At 36.3% G+C, this 19,735-nt stretch overlaps 1 protein-coding gene across 1 annotated transcript in view; it reads left to right on the top strand.

The window, feature by feature from the left end:
* Positions 1–4,228: 4,228 nt before the first annotated feature.
* The window catches only part of LOC139718102 (protein FAM135A-like), a 60,066-nt gene continuing 44,559 nt past the window's right edge, over positions 4,229–19,735 (top strand). Inside the window, exons 1-2 of the mRNA XM_071629593.1 lie at positions 4,229–4,434; positions 5,227–5,452. Of these exons, the coding sequence (XP_071485694.1) occupies positions 5,376–5,452 (77 nt within the window). The 5' untranslated portion in view covers positions 4,229–4,434; positions 5,227–5,375. The remainder of the gene's footprint in view (positions 4,435–5,226; positions 5,453–19,735) is intronic.

Below are 19,735 nucleotides of genomic sequence, written 5' to 3'. Positions count from 1 at the left end.
AAAAAGCACCGAAAATATTCAGTCGGATCAGGCCGCTAGGTGCGGCAGTCTTGCATTGTGCGAACACGCTGGCGCCCATGTTTTGATGGGCGCTCTGCATCGGTTGATTAAAACTCGATTTTTAAAGAAAAAAACAGACAGGATTTTTCTTCTTTTCCTCATGGATAGTGGACATGTGTGTGTAACAAAAAATCACCGTACAAAGTTGCGACAATTTATACGTCAGATGTGAGATTAATAAGAAGTGAATAGGGGTCCTCTTGAGGACCTCCCCCGGGGGCCTCATGAGGTGTACGGGGGGTCCTCATGAGGCGGGGCAGTCCTCGTACGGGGGAGCAGTCCTCATGAGCGGGTTTCCCGGACTGATAATAACCATTGATAGACTAGACTCTACTGACTGTGTACTACACTAGGTCTAGAAAAACTTCAAAAAGATTTGTTTTTCAGAAAATATGAAAAACTCAAGATTGGTTAGGTTAACCCATTTCAATTATTTTCAGTCCTCACACAAAATGACTGTGTGCAACTTTTTGTTTGTTTTGTGATGCACGGTCACAATTTATCTAGCTGCCACCAGCCCCATCCAGCGCGTAGCGTATTATAACGCTATGCGTTTGGGGCTGCTGATGATCGCAGTTACAATTTATCTACAGTTTACCAAGCACAAACAGATACACATTTCATCACGTATGGGACTACATCAAACTGCGCGTAATCCATCATTTTATCAAATTTTTAGCAACCAACGTTTCTATGATCTACAAACTCAGGATCCTGTAACACAAAGACAGTCATATTCATTCACAGATTGTGACATAAGAAGTATAAGAGAAATTGAAGAAATTTTACCTCTTATTTAACAATCAAACACACAGAGAGTGAGACCGGAGCAGACTTTCTTTCGAAGGGCACTGACCAACTCGTCCAATGAAAATTCGGTATTGGCGCACGACCACTGTATCTCACTCGAACCAAACACAGCCCAATCGGCCCTTATTTCTTTTTTATTTATTTATCTATTTATTTATTATTATTATTTCTTCTTCTTCTTCTTCCTTTTTTTTTTTGGGGGGGGGGGGTTATAAAAAAAACCCCCCACATACTACTTACCACTAAAAAAGGCTCCTGATACCCACCAATTTAATACTACTCGCAGGACCTATTAAAACCTAATTTATCTCATAATATGAATCAGGGACGCATCCAGGAAATCCATAAAGGGGGCGGGGCGCCTTTATAACCTAAAGGAGGGAGCATTTTTTTTTCTCTTTATTTCTTTTGTTTTAACAAAAACATAAAAGGAAGGGGCGCCCGCATGGGGTACTCCCCCTGTAAATGATAGGCTACTCCCTTGGTAATGCTGACCGTGTATAGCGTGTCAAAGTAAATGTTGTGATAGAGTTGAATAAAACTTCGAACTCATTGTGTATTTAAAAAGGGAGATAACTTGATATATAGTGCGACCTTTTACTGAAGACCACTGATATCTAACAGTGCAGAAAACGCAAATGAATATGCTAATCTGGAAGAAGTTTGGTGGTGTGCAGATTTTTTTTTTTCTGAGGCTTCTAAAGTACTCGCCCTCAACAAATTTACAAATGACCGTAATCTACATTATAAACAATAGTATTTTGTATTTCTTTATTTACCACTTGAAGGATGGATAGCCCTTTCAGCAAATTGCGGTTTTTCGAAGGGGTCCAACCAAAGTAAAAACAACATAACAACACACAAAACATTCAGTAGGGGAGAGTAGTAGAAAAACAACAACAAATGAAAAAAATGACTATACAAGAAATACACAAAGTATTCAAATCATTTTCAATAACCAAGAGAAATAAGGAATGGAGGGCATCTAAAGGTGGAGTTGTTTATAGTAAATAGACCAAATGCATAAGTGAAGAAGGTCATTCAGTGTATAGATCGAGATGGAGTAGAATCATCATAGGAGCAGTCTCAGGGCCACAAATACGAATCAGGTTGGCGATGAGCTCTGTTGATATCTTTAGATGAAATAAAGAGTGAAGGTGACAAAACTGAATAAGAGGAAAAGTATCTAAAGCAATAGTGATGGGGTGACAACTTAATTTAACTTAAAGGGAGTCGTATGGTTTTGGCCGGGACCTAGAAGGTTACTAACATTTTTGGTGAGGTAATGAGAAACCTATATGAAATATGAAAGAACATGTAATTCCAAGAATGGATTCAACATTTTATTTGAGGTAAATTGGTTTTGAAATGGCTGAGATATGGTTGGGTTTAATAATGTCAGAGGTAAAAAAAAAATATCAGAGGTAAAAATGTCAGAAGTAAAAATATCAGAGGTAATAATGTCACAGGTAAAATGTTAGAGGTGAAAATTTCAGAGGTAAAAATGTCAGAGGTAAAAACGTCAGAAGTGAAACGTCAGAAGTAAAAAGTCAGAAGTAAAAATGTTTTACTTCTGTCATTTTACCTCATTATACGTCTGACATTTTTACCTCTGACATTTTTACCTCTGAAATTTTTACCTCTGACATTTTTACCTCTGATAAAGTTTTACCTGGCACCTGAGAGATACATCGTGATCCTATAATAAAAGGTGGGACCCACATTTTATCAGTTTATGCTTTGTTTTAGTTTGTTTCTGGATGTCTCGGCCATTCCAAATTTCATCAAATAAAATTTGAATTCCTCGTAGAATGATATGCTCTGTATATTTCGTAAGGGGTTACTTGGTATCTCGCACTAAAGCCAAATCCTTATCTCCACCAATACTATACCATCCCTTTAACTGAAGGCAATGCTGAAAGCAAACCAATGCCAGAGGTTTTGACAGATGCAACGAAAGGAGAGTACAGACAAACAAGATACAGTGTATACACAGCAAAGTTAACAACAACAAAATAATGGTTGGAATGAACTTTGATAATCACTGAAGTATGGGAAAATGCACACTAGTTCACATGATTAATTCAGGGGCGGATCCAGAAATTTGTAAAGGGGAGGGGACAATAATTTCTGTGCTACAAAAGTTAACCGGTTTAAAGGGTGTGTCACAGTTCTGGTTGAGGTGAGGATTTAGCATTTAACATTTTGCGAAATATTCAGAGACCACTCTATGAGATGTCAAAGAGCCTGCAATTCTTTGATGAAAATCAGTTTTGAAATTTCTGAGATATCCCAAAACAAGGTGAAACAAAGAGACCCTAATAAAAGGCGTGGCCTGTTGCCTTTTATTATTATCACTCTTTGGATATCTCAGCCATTTGAAAACCAATTTTCATCAAATAAACGTTGAATCCTTCTTAAAATTACATGCTCTTTCATATTTCATAAGAGGGTTTCTCATTATCTCACTTAGGAACGTTCAAAACATGAATTACCACCTCAACCAGCACTGTACAGTCCCCGATCACCTGATAAGCAAAAAAAAAAAGAAAAAAAAAGAAAAAAAAAAAGAAAAAGGGCTCCTCGGCCACTTCCGGGTTTCATTTGCTGACAAGCGCAAGCACCTCCTATCATTTTCTTTTCTTTTGATACGTTTTTTTTTTATTTTAAGAAAATTAAACACACATCAGAATATATAAAAAACAAAAGAAAACGATATTTGAAGAGTTTGTTCGCAAAAACCGATAAGTCCATATTTGCCAAATGGAGATATTTGCGATTAAAGGTCAAGAAAAATAAAGAGAATAATAAGGAAATTTTTGCTTCTTTTGACCATAGCTTCAAAAATTTACCTCTTTATGTAGTGAGCAATGTATCATTTAAAAGGCATTATTTTGTACTTTATGACAGAAACCATACTTCAAAATCCTCAAAAATGGACTTATCGGTTTTAGCAAACAAACTCTTCATTTGCATGGAAAACAAAATGCGTGGGAATTTGACGGAGCCGCCGAGTTGAACTGGCCAATCTTTGGGCGAAACTAGCATTGGACGAGCTAAAATCTATTGGGCTCTCTTGGCCGCACGTCCGCTTTACCGGCGGCGAGCTAGATGAGAGCGAGCGAACTTCAATGGATTGATGATTGCTGTAAACTGCATGCCTGCCATACGACTGTACATGTACGTAGTAAGTGCGTGCATTCAATACAACGTACACGATATGATACCAATACTCGACTAGTGATCGTCGATCGCATACACAAGTACACACGTACCGGTACCGGTATCCGCGGTACGTATATCACGAGAATTGTGAGCTGCTACCAATTTTCTAAATACTGCTCGTTGGACTACTGATTGATCAAACTTCGGATACATACGGTGTTGGTCTTGAATATGACCAACACACATGAACAATCCGCCGATATTTAGGGAGTAAACGTGTGTGCAAAATTCTGTTGTTGTTCGTTCGTCGGTGATCAGTATTGATTCAACCGATGGTTTCACACTTTTGGGGGAAGCCTTCCCGATTACATACAGCCTTGTATTGCCATATTGCTATCGGTAAGTCAGTGTTTACGTTCACTCTTGCACTCGTACCTGCCTGGTTTTATGCACTGGAGCGTCTTCGAGACCCTGCTTAGCTCGGGACATCGCCTAGCCTGTCGTACCGCTAAAACTGCCTCCTCACACGGCAGGGTAGTCCATCATAGTCCAGTCCGTGCCTTACAACTTACAACTTTGATACAAGGTGAGGAGGAGGTGTCTTCTTCTTCTTCCTCCTCCTCCTCCTCCTCCTCGATCCTCCTCTTCCTCCTACTCCTAGTCTACATCCTCCTCCTTCTCCTCCTCCTCCTCCTCCTCCTCGATCCTCCTCTTCCTCCATCCTCTTCCTCCTCTTCCTCCTCCTTGCCCTTGGCTTGGGCTTGATCTTCGATCCTCGATCCTCGATCCTCCTCCTCCATCATCCTCCTCCTTTACTTCCTCAATCCTCCTCCTCGTCTACCTCGATCCTTCTCCTCCTCTTCTTCTTCCTCCATTAAACAAAGTAGAACTAAATCTAGAATCTAGGCCTATAGATCTATAGAAAACCCCTTTTCTTGGTACATGTAGCCAGGCCATGTTAAGTAGTTCATAGCTAGCTGGTCTAGGTCCTAACCTTGATTTAATAGACTAAGAGGTCTAACGTTAGAAATCTAACTGTTAGTCATATTTTTCCTTTGTTGTAAGGTCTAATCAAATGAAGTTGTTGTAGCCTTACTACATTAACTAGTTAGGTATAGTACTGTATTCTGATTTATTTACCGGTATTAGTGGCTCTGTATCCTTTTACAAATTGTACACTTTCTCATTCAGGAACATGGTCTTCAGTTGGCAGTGATGGCATGCTGAGTATCTGCAGAAATATGTTTGGCTAATCCTAGTGAAAATTTGCAACGCAAACATGGAATAACAATCCCCTAGGAGGACTTCTTCTGTAGCAGTGAAACGGCAAGAACAGCAGAATGTTGGATTTACAGGCAACCATAGAGTTCTCTGTGGAATTGGAACGCTTTCACAACATAGACCTGTTCCAGAGAGGGTGAGCTATACACAGTATGATAAACAAATAATAACCTTATCAGTTCCACATATCCACATTCTTGTACTGCCACTGGTTGTAGACGATATATACTTGTGCTGACCGTTTGAAACCCGCTCTTAAATATTAAACTCTTGCTATGAAAAAAAAAAAAATTAAATAAAATAAAGCATGAGATTCAGCCAGGAAGCATAAATTGGCTACATGTATCTCATGAAAATATTCCGTGACAAAAGAAGCAAAAGCTACATCATGTACATTGTACATATGTGCATAAAGCCATGCTCTGTTTTCAAAAGCAGTAATATTAGTAATGTGGACATGTTGGACTACATGTAGCATTTACTGGTAATTTATCTTTCCCACTTTGTTTTCATTGTGAACAATGGAGTGCACATAATTCAACACCTATTTTAATGGTTCTCAATCTTTTTGTGTGTGTGAATGTCATGATGACTGGTTGTATGCTTTGTTGTTTAGTCTTTACTAAAATTTAGCTGCAACTTGTACAGTGTACAAGTAAATTCTACACAACATACCTTGTTGTAGTTGTACTTTGTCTTCGTGTGGCCAACTACAACGCACTCCCAGGATTATGGTGAAGTCCTCAGGAACAGCAGTTGTCTTTCATCGTAACAAATACAAGTAAAATACATGCAAATAAAGGAAACACAGAAACCATGCATATGTATTTTGAATACACATAGAAGTCTATAATGCTAAAAAGCAATGCCAAATGGGATGCTAGAACATTGTATCTCATGATTTTCATCGAAATCATGGAGAACATACAGTGTATACTGTACTTGTTTCCATTTTCACGCTTTAGTTTGAAAACACATGCTATACTCTAGGTATAAAAAGTCATAATTTAGGATTTGACTATTTGTATAGTTTGTCATTCCAAAGGTTTAGTTTCATTATCGTGAAGGCTGGTTACTCTATTCTAAAAAGGCTCACTCAATGTACAAAGTTATGTTAAACCTAGGATTCACTATTCTAAGGTTTTTTAATTGTCCATGAAATAGGCATCATTATTCCGAAGCTTTGGGGCAAGTCCAAGATAAGGTCCCCTCAGAAGGCAAAATTTCATCTTTGCTCAATATTGACATGTTTGGTATCATTTTGAAGCTTATGAGTTGAAGTTTTGATTTCCATGGACAAAAAAATTATATTACGTAAATTTATGCAAATTTCAAGGGCTTCATTTGCATAAATGTGAAACACAGCGTTACGTATGGGACATTTATAAAAATTCATATTAATTCAAAGGAAAGCAAATGATATTTGATTAATATGTGGACATAAGAAGTTCATCAAATAGTTTAACTTGGTCTGAAAATTTAGGGATTATGTAAATGATTATGCAAATTAGCTCGTGTCCTATCATGAGATGTCCCATAATTTGTACATAACAAATTGAGGTCATTTTTTTAGGTTTATTCTGAAATTGCTAAGGTTATATTAATGCCCTTTTGGAAAGTTCTAATTTATTGTTTAGAGAAATTAAATACCATAGAAAAAAGAAAAAACAGTAAAAGGAATATTTTTTATTAGGCATTGAAATAATGTTACGTATGGGACAAATGCGTTACGTATGGGACATCCTCATACATAATGCATGTGAATGCATGTAGCTAGCTGGGAAGGTCTCTCAGTACACAAATGGTCAATCATCCTGAAGAAAGCATCCCAACATTGTAGCTACTTTTTGAGTTATAGACACTTTAAACAATACATGTACTTGACTGAACAATTTTCAGAAAGGGGGAGGGGAAAATGGCAAAGTACACAATGAAAAATCAGCATTAAAGGGATGGTATAGTTTTTTGTAGAAATGGGGATTCAGTTTTCAACATTTAATGAGATGATTGGAAACCAATTATATGAATTACTAAAGAGCATACAATCTTAAGACTAGAGGAATTCAAAGTTTAGTGATTGAGATCCAATTTGAAATGGTTGTGATATAAATATTAAAAAAAAAATATAGAAAAATGAATTTTTTTTTCATTGCAAGTGATACAGTAATTGTCCTTATTCAGGTTTCAATGATAGCCACGACAAAATTCATGGGTATACATACTGAGGTGTGACTCGAATCAATGACCTGACTGCTAGACAGACATATATCTACGCGATCACTTGGGTTCCACGCAGCAGGTATTGCTTATTAAAATTTATAAAAATTAATATCTCTTGTGTCAAGTTGTTTTTTATTGAAACGAAATGGCAAACTGCCCTTCATCAATGGAAGTTAACACTTTAAACTATTCAATTTTTCCGTAGTAACTATCCTGATAAAAATAGGGCATACATACTCAGGTTGGTCATAAAAATATAGAATACATGTATGATTAAATATGATTATGATGGTAAATATTTGGGGAATATTGTTCCCTTGTCAATCTGGATCAGTATTTGAGTAGTTTCAACTGATTCCATTTCAATATTATGGAAAAATTTGTTTATGGGTATTTTTCAAAATTATTTTGCAAAATACCCATAAACATGTCTCTCCACACACTAAACGAATGGGGGATAAAGGGCATGCACACTCAGGTTGGTCATAAAAATATAAAAATATGATTGAATATGATTAGGATGGTGAATATTTGGGGAATATTGTTTCCTTGACAATCTGGATCAGTATTTGAGTAGTTTCAACTGATTTTACTTCAATTGTATGCAAAATACCCATAAACATGGTTCTTCACACACTAAATGAATGGGGGACAAACTGTCCCATACGTAACTGTCCCATACGTAATATGTCATGTCTGTCTTTAATTAGAACCTGTAATTAGAGCTTTTTACCTAATGACACGAAACTTACCTGTGATAATCTTGAGTGTTGTGACTTTCATCACAGTGAGTTACAAGTTGTAGAATGAAATACTTTCAGAGAGTTTTGAGGTTGAAAAAAATGTTCAAAAAAACAAAATTTTTCTGGTCCCATACGTAACGGCACATATTTTCTCTTCTAGAGTATAATTGTGAAGGTCATTTTTCTCCATTTTTTGCATGATTATACTTCTCCTAGATATCAATCACCATGATAAAGTTTAATATCATCAAAAGCCATTAACACTATTTTTCAGGTCATAAAAGTCTCTGAATGTCCCATACGTAACGCGCATGTTATCTTGGACTTGCCCTTTGTTCTTCCAAAAATTCATTATTTCAAAAGTTCATAATTCCAATTTAAGTTAGAAATGTCATTGTCCCAAAGGTTTGTAAATTCGAAAATGAAAAAAGTTTCAGTATTCTGAAGGTTTCGTAATCTAATAATAAAAAAGTTTGCTATCCCGAAGGTTCATTTAATCTGAAGACGATAAGGAGTGTAATTTTTATGCCTCCGCAACGAAGTGGCCGGAGGCATTATGTTTTCGGGTCGTCCGTCCGTCCATCCGTCCCGTTTTGTTTTTGTCGATATCTCAAGAACCGTGTGGTGGTTTTACATCAAACTTGGTATGAGGGTAAATCCTTGGGGGATAATACTTTGTGTGGATTTTAGGGTCACACATTATTTTGTGAAAAAAAAATTTGAAATTTCATGTTTTTCTCCATATCTCGCAAATGGTTCGAGGTATCTTCATGGAACTTAGTATATATGCTTGTACCGATGGGCAGTGATTATCTAGGGAAGTTGGGGGTCATGGGTCAAAGGTCAGGGGGTCAAAGGTCAAGGTCAACTTCTCAAAATATCACTACTTTCCTTATATTTATGCAATGAATGAAGTTTTTTTTAACTTGATTACCCAATATATATTCTGTGGGAGGTTTCTTGCCAAAAGGTCAAAAGGTCAAAGGTCAAGTGAAAGTGCTGAATTGCACTTTTTCCTCCATATCTCAAAAGTAACTCAAGGTATCATCATGAAACTTACATTATGCATGTTCAACCTAACAGTGATTCTCTTTGGAACTGTGAGGTCAAAGGTCAAAGGCCAGGTTAAATGCTATTTTCCCATTTGATAATGAAATTATACTTTTTCTCAATACCTTGAAAAATTACTCAATGCATAAACTTATAAAAGGGTCAAAAGTCAAGTAAAAATCATCAGTTCCCCAAATACCTGCACTCTGACAAATCATTCATCCAATTGAACCTAGTTATCTAGGAAAGTGAACATTCAGCACATTTGTGTCAAACCTGTCATTTTAATGTTTTGCCAGTTGTTTGAAACTGTCATCACACATTGTCAAGACATTGTACTATAGACCTATTAGGAGAACCATGCATTATGGCGGAGGCATATCAGTCGCCGTAGCGATATATCTAGTTAGTTCTGTTAGTGTACACTCACCTTTTTTTTTATTGTTTGGATTACGAAACCATTATGGTGTATCATATTCCGACTATTAAAACTGAACAGAATAATGATGATTCTTATCATTATTGGATTAATGAACTTTCGGAATGATGCCATGAATGTTCGTATACACAAACGAACCTCATTTCATTAGATTGTATCGACAAAAGTTCGTGGTAACAGTGCATTTTTTTACAAGAAGTGGAATATACTGTAAAGCGATATAAAGCTGTGTCACTAAAATGTGAAGCATTTGCCTACATTGTAGATGCAGACCACTATCAATGTGTTCTATTTTTTTTTTTTTTTTTTTTTTTGCAAGCATCTGCATTTCATTATAATGCAGGACAGCAATAGAGTACCATGTCTTGTGCATGTTTTTCTTTGTCAATGGCGCTCAGAAATGACTTCGTGATAACGAAAATTTTGCTCTGACCTTGTTTGTTAAAGCAAATTTTGTACCATAGACATCAGGGAAAATAATTTGGGGACCTGAATTTGTGTAACAGGAGTGCATTGTATTGTGTTGCCTATTTGTATGAGGAGGAGTAATACACATCGCATTGTGACATCAAGATGGGCCATTTTCTGGGCATTCCAGACAATTTTTTACATCATGTATCAGAAAGTACATTAGAAATTGTTTAGTAGTGCTATCTGGTACTATAGATTTGTGGGATTCATTGTGGCCCCTATAAGCAATAGTGAATTTACAAACCAGTACTCTGAAAAACCCCAGTTGCACTGAAGAAGGATGGTGACATAAAATATTGTACGCATTTGTGTACACTTGAAAGGCTCACAGTACCGTACTGTATTGTAGTGCTCACTGTAACCCACTACGAGATTTTCTACAAGTAGAAATTCTACTTGCTTTAACAAGTTGGAACATTGTTTAGAGTTTGTACGGTATGCATGCTTTCTCCTTTTGTTCTGCTTCCTTGAGCACCCAGTTATGCATTTTTTATGTAATTTGTAAAGCTGCTGCATGTCATCATCCTCGTTCATTGTGATTTGTTATCAATTTGGAAAACATTCTTATTCGTCATCCCGAGCCCTTTAAAATTCTGAATGTCTTTACAAAGTACATGCCAGGGATAACCAATGTGTACAGTGTGTAGACCCATATTCAAGTTAAAAAATCTAAAAGTCATCTGGAGGTCTCCTTTAAGTTACAATTGTAATTGAAGACACCCATATGCAACACTACACAGTGAAAGTCACGAAGTGTGATACATAACCTTGGTACTGAGTACCATCACATGTAATTAAAAATGTACAGCTGTTATAAAAGTACAAACCTGTATGGTGTCCGGCACTACACTGTAGATGAATTCCAGATGCTAACAAAGTGTTAAGTTCTTGCTCCTGGAGAAAAAAAAAAGACAAAAAAAAAAAAGTCAAATGATAAATTAGCCATATAATGTATTCTATCAGATTTGAGGTGTGAAGTCCTCTAGAACTACATTTGAGTAAGAAATCAATGTGTACCAGGGACAAATTGTACTGTATATCCTGCTGATATGTTGTCTATATGTTTGTAGTAGACTGTGAGATGAAATACAGTGTACAATGTAGATGGATCCACATAGATAGAAGGATGGATAGAATGATTGATTGCTCTGTAGATTGATTTGGATATATGCTACCCACTGAGTGGGAATTGGATTTCCTCTATTGCCACGGTAACCCTGAAACGACCGAAATATTCTGTTGTGGTGGGGAGAAGGAGAGATTTTAGGGGGGAAGCAACTTATTTGTTGAAGAGGTGATCCTAAGGGACAGCCTTTTTTTTCTGAAATTCATTTCAGTATTAAAGACTTCTTGGTAGAGGAAACTGCAGTGCATACAGATTGTACAAAACTACAATGTACTTTGTGTTCAGTTTAGAGTTCACCTTTCTTTATTGCTGTAATTGTTTGGCGCTGTAGCCAGTAGAAAAGAAAAAAGTTCTAAATACTGTACATACATTGTATGTAAACAAACTGAAGTTTGGTCGTACCTGCTACCTAAGTTTCCTTTATTTGAAGCTATGTCAAATTGTTGTTGAAAATTGATGCTGATATTAAATGTATCAAAAAAGCCCTAAATGTTTTGATGCCCAGATGTAAGAAATGTACAATACATCTTCAGTATTGCTCATAAACAGTAGTGCTGGAATGTACATCCCACTGGGCAGGCCCTTATTTTTTAAATCATTCAGTTCGGCATTTATGAGCACAGTGATACAGTGTACAAGTTGTTCATAACATCATACTACAGTGTATATTGACAGCATAAATGACAAACTTCTGATCTGAAGATTTGAACACTTCACATACATCTATAGGATGTACAGTAGCTCAGTGAGCAAAGTTAACAATTTTTAAGTTGTATCTTTTTAAACATGGATTTCTGTCAGCTGAAATGTCTTTGATCAAGTTGAATGATTAATTGAACTTCAGCCTCTTTTGCAGATACTTTTCTCATGATGGCACAGAAAAATTCGACCTTCAGTAATATGTTTGCTCACCATGATTACATACATTGTACATACATATCATACAGCAGTACTCAACGTGTACAAATTGTATTGTGCATGCTGTGTTCACTATCACACAGAACAATGAACCTTTAATAATTATGATTACACTGCTGCAATTGCAGTGTATTCATTATTCCCCTGTGTAATGAGCATTACCTGTCAAAGTACACATGTAGGCATTGACAGTTGCCACCATGTTCTCCATTTGATCAGCATCATTAGGCATCTGAAACAGACCATTCTGTCCAGCCTATTAGGCAGTACAGTGTAAATACACAGTTCCAGGAAGTACTTTTGCATTCAACTTTTAAAGCCACTCATAAAAATCAGAGCATTTCAGTGACATCAACAAATCGACATCGACAAACCAACAAAACTTACAACTATTTGAATACATGCAGAAAATTCATCAAATCTGGTATTGAAAAAGTGCATCAGTTTATCCTTTTGAGAGAGAGGGAGAGAAAAAAAAGACTGCTGCTGGCATACACATTGTAGTATGGGTACACTGTAGTTCTACAGGATGTACAAAATTGTACATGTATCTCTTTGTGTGTTTTGTAGATATGTATGGAATGGTGGGAGTTTTTGTATTTCTGTTTTCTTCTTTAGTCTACTGTGAATATACTTTAATCCCCAGATACAGTTGTAGTGACCCTTTGCCTGTTGTAGCCACTTTGATTTACAGTGTACGTGTATCATGCAGTTCTAATACAATACTTACTTGTAGGTGGACAATAATTTGCTGTGATTGTACAACAGTTACAAACTTCAGGGTGAGCTAAAATTCTGTTTGTATGCTTATTCAAAAGCTACATACATGTGCACTATACTTTCTATGTCTCACACAACAGCTTGTCTTTTTTTATTTTTTTATTTTTTTATTTTTTGGGGGGGATAACCAATTTGTTTCCTGAGAGTAAAAGAAACTAACAACAGGGGACTTTTCTGCGCTCATTCATTTCTGAGCACAACAATTACAACTTCTGTAGCTTTGCATAGTAAAATTCTAACCTTCTGCTGTACCCAATGTTTGAATGGGATTATGTGCATGTGGTGTGTATTTTATGACTTGATGGAATTAGATTACAGAAACTATCAACTGTTCAAGTGGTCACATGTCCTTAAATAGGGGTGGATCCAGGTATTCTGTAAAGGGGAGGCGCCTTTACAAAATTAAAAGGGGGCGTGGGGTGCACACGCCCCCATTTTTGCCTTTTCTTTCTTTTGCTTAATAAAAAATAAAGAGGGGGCGCGCGCCCCCAGTGCACCCCCTCTGGATCCGCCACTGTTAAAGGTCACATTGATAATAAAACAAGTTCAGTAATATTCATGTACAGTGCCTTTTTCCACTTTACACAAAGTGCATTTTGTTTCCCTTGAGTGGTCACTGTTTGCAGGTTTGACCAACTGATTTTTTATATCATTTACAACATGCAGAGATGCTTTGATAAATGTTACTTTTCTTTTTGCAGCATTTTGTACTGGTTTGGGGGGAGGGGGTGCCAAAAATACTGCAGGTTTAGTTGGGAGTACCATTTTCCCAAAATTGTATTACTATGCATGTTTAATTCTGGAATGGTAAAATCTCTGGTTTTCCACCAAACATGCCTTTTCAGGCCTACAAAATACTGCATTGGTGTTAAAGTTGGCATCCCTGATATAAATGCACATTGTATGCTCATCCTTCACTGTAGAAAGGGAAGTTGATGCCTTTACAGGCATATTCAAAGAAATCATATTTTGGTCCGTTGCATCAAATGGACTATTGAAAATTGGCTGAGACTGTCAATCCAGGCATACAAGTAGCAAGATACCCCTGATAGGATAAATTGTATTTTTCAAGGTCATTATCTGTGGACTGCCACGGTAGTCATTTGTCATCTTACAAACTATTTTTGTGCTCTAGATATTTACTCGCAATGAAGTAGCATGTACTGTACAAATGTACGGTTTTGACAACGGGCATCACTTCATCTTTACTGTGTATCAGTATTCCAAGCATTTAGACATTCGTATCATAATCTTTGATTGTCTGTTTACAATTACAATGTAGTAGCTCATGTTTATTTGTTCACCACTTCATATACAATGTACATATGTATACAAGTTTGGCTACATTTAGTCCACAATTTAAGACTAAATTACATTGTACATTTGTACATTTGTATGTATGGTTTCAAGTTCCAATGAGGGCTGCAACTGCTACTAGATGTATGTTTGGACGGCATTCCTCCCAGTGGTTCCATCATAGGCAAAGCAAATTTATGATATAAACCAGCAGCCTGATCATACTGTTGATCTGTCTAGAATGGGTTCTATGTAGATGGAGTGGACGAACCTTGGACGTGAAAAGAATTCAGGGTTGGGGGTGGGGAGGGGGCTATACAGCATTATCAGTGATACCCAGTGACTCATTCAGCCCATACACGCACCAGCTTGTGTGTCGCATATGATATCCCATACACATGGTGTATCAAAGTCGTACTGTTGTTCTATGACTGTATCTGTTGATGTGGCCCCAGTAGTGCGTGGCATTTAAGACACCATATGATTTCATGTGATGGGACACCCCAATTCCCCTCCCCTCCCATCCCATCCCCCAAAGAAGCAAATATATTCTGGGCATGACTCAGGGATCGTATTACCCTGCCCAGTGTCATTCCCAGTTTGCAGGAGCTAGTGTGCTCCTTTAAAGGGAAAGTTTCTCCAAACACTTGCATGTATACATTCCGACCTTGGTTATCAGGCCATCTCTTTTCTGGATCACTCTGTTATCCAGACATGGATTGGCTCTCGATTATCTGTACATTTTCAGTGCAAAATACAACAATTTCAGTCCTTTCATTTCATTTCATAAATATGCATTGTAGTAGCCGGACTGATGTGCACAATTTTGCTGTTTTAGAGCTCAGGGTCTTACATACATGTACAGTACTTAGGTTGTACAACTTCTAAAAAAGTTTAATGCCTTTATCCTATTAAAGACCTTTGAATTATTCAAGGACTTTTTGTCATTGCTTTAATTTTAAATGCGCACACCACTTAGAATTTGATCCAGTTTGTTCTCAAAATTCAAAACGTCGCTTTATTTTGCTGCTGCTAAATGCCTACAAAATAAATTGGATATTGAAGTAATCTTTACGAAAAACAGTACAAGTTTTGTTTTCAACAGGATGCTTTTATAGTTTCTTTGAGATACACTGTACCATAGTTGACTCCTTACATCATAATAGTCTTATGAATTTATTTGCTCAAACTGTAGATCTATTGCTGCACTTTTACTTTTATCTGATTTAAAAGACTTGTACTCGAGATGAATTCTCCTGTGAGAGAATTAAGGATGCCTTTTTGGAATGAGTATTAAATCTCAAAAAATTCAATATGTTTCAATCCACTCTATGTACAATGTAGCCACCTGCATATTGGTAGCAATTGGCCTTGAGGTAACATCTCAGATGCTACAGCCATATCGCCATGGAAGGTTCCATACTTTAATGAGAGCAGGGTAATATGCTAAAATGATTGATGCAAATATTGCATTTCCATCATATGATTCATCAGACCGATTCTGCATTTCCAGTTTGATGAGCTTGACCTTGAACTATAGACGGCTTATGAAAGTAAGCATCTTAATCTCAGTAAACTACATTCTTGAAAGCCGTATGCTTTTATAGGATTAAAGCTTAGCTTCACAATGTTTCTCCAAACTAGTTTCCCAAATGTAATATCCACTCTGATACCAGGGTATTAATACTCTGACCTATTTGATTATATCAAGAACATACAGTATGGAACTTGACCTTCTTTAGTCCGCCACACAAGTGTATAATTATTGTGTACAATGTACATAGTGAAGCAAATCCAAATGTGTGTGTGTGTGTGTGTGTGTGTGTGTGGTTGTCTGTGTTCCTGTTTTATGTGTAAATGTGTACAAATGTGATATGCATGTGTTTGTGCATACACTTCAAATGCGTCCACAAAATATCCTGTGTGTGTCACACATGCCTGGTCGAGTGTGATAAAGTACAGGGGGGGTCTGATCCAAAAATAGTGTTCACTTGGACTAAATTTTCATATTGATACTTGTATTTCATGTTATATATCATATAAAAGCTGAGAATCTGCAGTTTTCAGAAAAGTACGTGTCTAATATATTTGACGTCAGACTTTTCCGTAAATTACCGATAAAACGTGAAAAGCGCCCTCTTTGCGCGACGGGACGGACTTTACGTTTTTAAGTAATTTGCACAAAAACTACAAAAGTAGGGGAAACATCAATTCTTATCATAGAGTACCCTTCCTAGGAGCAATTCATATCTGGTATTCATTTTTCTCATTATAGTTGAATTTTGGGTCAAAATCTTCATTTTTTCTTGAAAAAAACATGTTTTTCAGTACTTTGACACAAAATTATTATTTTTTCTGTATGATAGACTTGAGTTTGGTCACTCATATTCCATAATGTATCAATGAATTAGTGAGGCTCTATATCCATGACACTAAATTAAATAATTCTCTATTCATAAGAAAATTATAATTGTCCAACATAATGTCCGTCCCGTCGCGTGACGGGACGGACTGTACATAATGGTAGGCGCGACGGGACGGACTGCACATGTAAACAATGGTAGGTGCGACGGGACGGAATTTTTTTACCACAATGGGCTAGTAAAAGAGTGTCCCTAACTTGAACAGAATAAAAAGACTACAATGTAATTGGCAAACTTGTGAAAAGAGTAACCATTGTATGTGGTCAAGGGGTTTTATGGATCCTTCATCTTCCCTTCAGTTCTTAAATTATTATATGTATCTCTACCCCCATCCCATGATCTGATTGACTAGTGAGGTTGATTGAAGTTAAAGAGATGGTATAGTTTTGGTCAAGATGGGACATCGTTTTCATCTATTTTTGTGAGGTAATGAGAAACCTTTTATGAAATATAAAACAGCATGTAACTCTTGGAGGGATTTAAAGTTTATTTGATGAAAATTGGTTTTGAAATGGCTGATATATGCAAAACAAAGTAAAACAAAGCCAGGTGGGTTCCACCTTTTTCGGCAATGGATACTATTTGTTTTACTTTGTTTGAGATATGTCAGCCATTTCAAAACTGATTTTCGTTTAATAAACTTTAAATTCCTCTTAGAATTGTATGCTCTGTATTATTTCATATAGTGGTTTCTTAGTATCTTGAAAAAAAGAAAAGAAGGTATCAATGTAAAAGCTCAACCAATACTGTACTCTCCCTTAAAGTTTGATGTTCTGCTGATTTGTAGTTGCATTCATTTTACATGTACATGAATAGCCTTTTACTGTTTGGAGTAATGTACAGCTGTACTAAGATCTATGCTTACTTTTTGTTTCAGTTTGTCCATGATGTAATTCACCAACTTATTTTTAGCAAGGCAATTCCCAATTAGACATCTTATTAAAAAAAAAATTAATTGTAAATTACAAATGCACAGTCTACTCTGGTAGTCAATACTGCATTAGATAAACCTGATTCTCTTGTCCATGTGTTCGAACTGTATTCTTTTTTTAAATTGAGATTGATATTTATCAACATGCAGATTCCTACCCTGTCTGAGAAATAGGGAAGAAAAATTGCCACAAAAAGTTTATGAGAAAAATGGGGGAAAAAAGCATTCTTAGACAGTTGTTTGAATTTCAATACTGAAACACTGATTTTGAGCATCCCCATGTTGGGATGCACATGGGGAATTGACAATTCAAAATTCTTCATCTAAAAATACATAAACCTGTTTCAATTCTTAGACACTTCTGGCATACAAGTTTAAAAATGCAATTTATATAAACAAAAGAAATGTCAACAATATTACTGCAACTCAAAAAAGAGGTGAAGTTTTAAAACTGAAAAACTACAGCATGGTTGTCAAAAACTGTGATCCTAATCATGATGCTCAACCCCTTGTGGATGGAAATTGAAAAAAAAAACACAGCATCTGGATACTAAGATTATCACAAAATTACTTCCCCAAAATGATATGCCACTACTCTGAGTGGCGTTGTTGCTGCTGAAAACTTGTATAGACTTTATAGCACAGTCAGTCAAATCGTGGAGGTAGAATCAAAGCTTGTGCAAATGACGTGCAACGTAATGAGTCTCATTTTCTCTCATGAAAAAAAAATGATAATAAATACTGTATGATCCTGGGAAAAATATAATCAAGGATCACTATACCATAAGTGCAAGGATTTTTGTGTAATGAAAATCTTTAACTATAATAGTGATAAATGTTACTGAAGTTTTCCATCATTTCTCAGTAGTTTAAATCTTGGTACTCTACACTAAAATGTTATACATGTAAAACTGTGTTAACCACAGGCTTGAACGCATTTTGATGAAAATTAGTCAGTGTTGAAAATTTCCCATTCGTTTTGTACATAGGGCATATAGTTTTGTCCCGTTGCTCTATAGGATGGAATTCAACACCTTTCGAGGAAATTACTTAAAAACTATAATGCTCTTTTATTGAAGTAATGTATGGAATGGTAGCAAACAATGCCACATAGCATGGCAAGTCTTGCTCATCAACGTTGATACAATTCTCCTTTGAATTTTGTTTTAAAAAAACAGTGATTTTTTCAATTCTGTCCCATCACGCCAGTAAAATTTGTTTCCATGTAAACAAAACAAATGTCTGCCTTGTTTATAGTGCACTTTCATGCATTCACGTAAGCTTGATACATATGGCTGCTATCATGCTAACATTTTTTTTTTTTTTGTGAGCAAAAAAATTCTCTTAAATTCCATCTCATCGCTGTCCCTTGATTTTTTGGATCAGACTCAGAGGCACATTTTCGTTTTTCTCGCTGGAAATTGGAAACAAAAAATGGCAGAGAATAAGAAGAGTATCCACAGTTGCCAAGATCGTCATTAAAGACAGCCTTTGCATTGGTAATCAAATCTTGGTGGAAAGATTCAATCTTTGGGCAAATGAAATGCCATTGCAACATTATCATTCATTAAAAGTAATTTTCCTCCAGAAAGAAAATCAAGGATTTCCGTACCAAAAGTGTAAGAATTCTTGTAAAATGAGAATTTTTGGCCTTATAATAATTGTTGATCAAATTTTTCAGCACTCATTAGTAGTTTGAATCTTGGTGTGCTTAATCTACACTAGGATGTTATAAAACTGTGTTTTCCAAAGTTTAGATACATTTTGATGAAAATTAGCTGATTCTCTAGAATTTCCCATTCGTTTTGTACATAGTTCATTTTTGTCCGTCCCGTCGCGCGACGGGACGGACTTCAACAGCTTTTGAGAAAATTACTGAAAAATAAAATCTATTAGATCTAGATGTTTCTCTATTTGTGCAAGTAAAGTTTGGAACATTGACAAACAAACACCACATGACATGGTCTGTATTGCTCATGAACTTTGAATTAATTCTCCTTTGAATTTTCTTCACAAAAACCA

The sequence above is a fragment of the Diadema antillarum genome, unplaced genomic scaffold (genome assembly GCF_040938485.1).
Source record: "Diadema antillarum isolate AM-2024a unplaced genomic scaffold, OU_Dant_1.0 scf00000088, whole genome shotgun sequence".
NCBI lineage: Eukaryota > Metazoa > Echinodermata > Echinoidea > Diadematoida > Diadematidae > Diadema > Diadema antillarum.
This window is presented reverse-complemented; position numbering and strand designations above follow the sequence as displayed.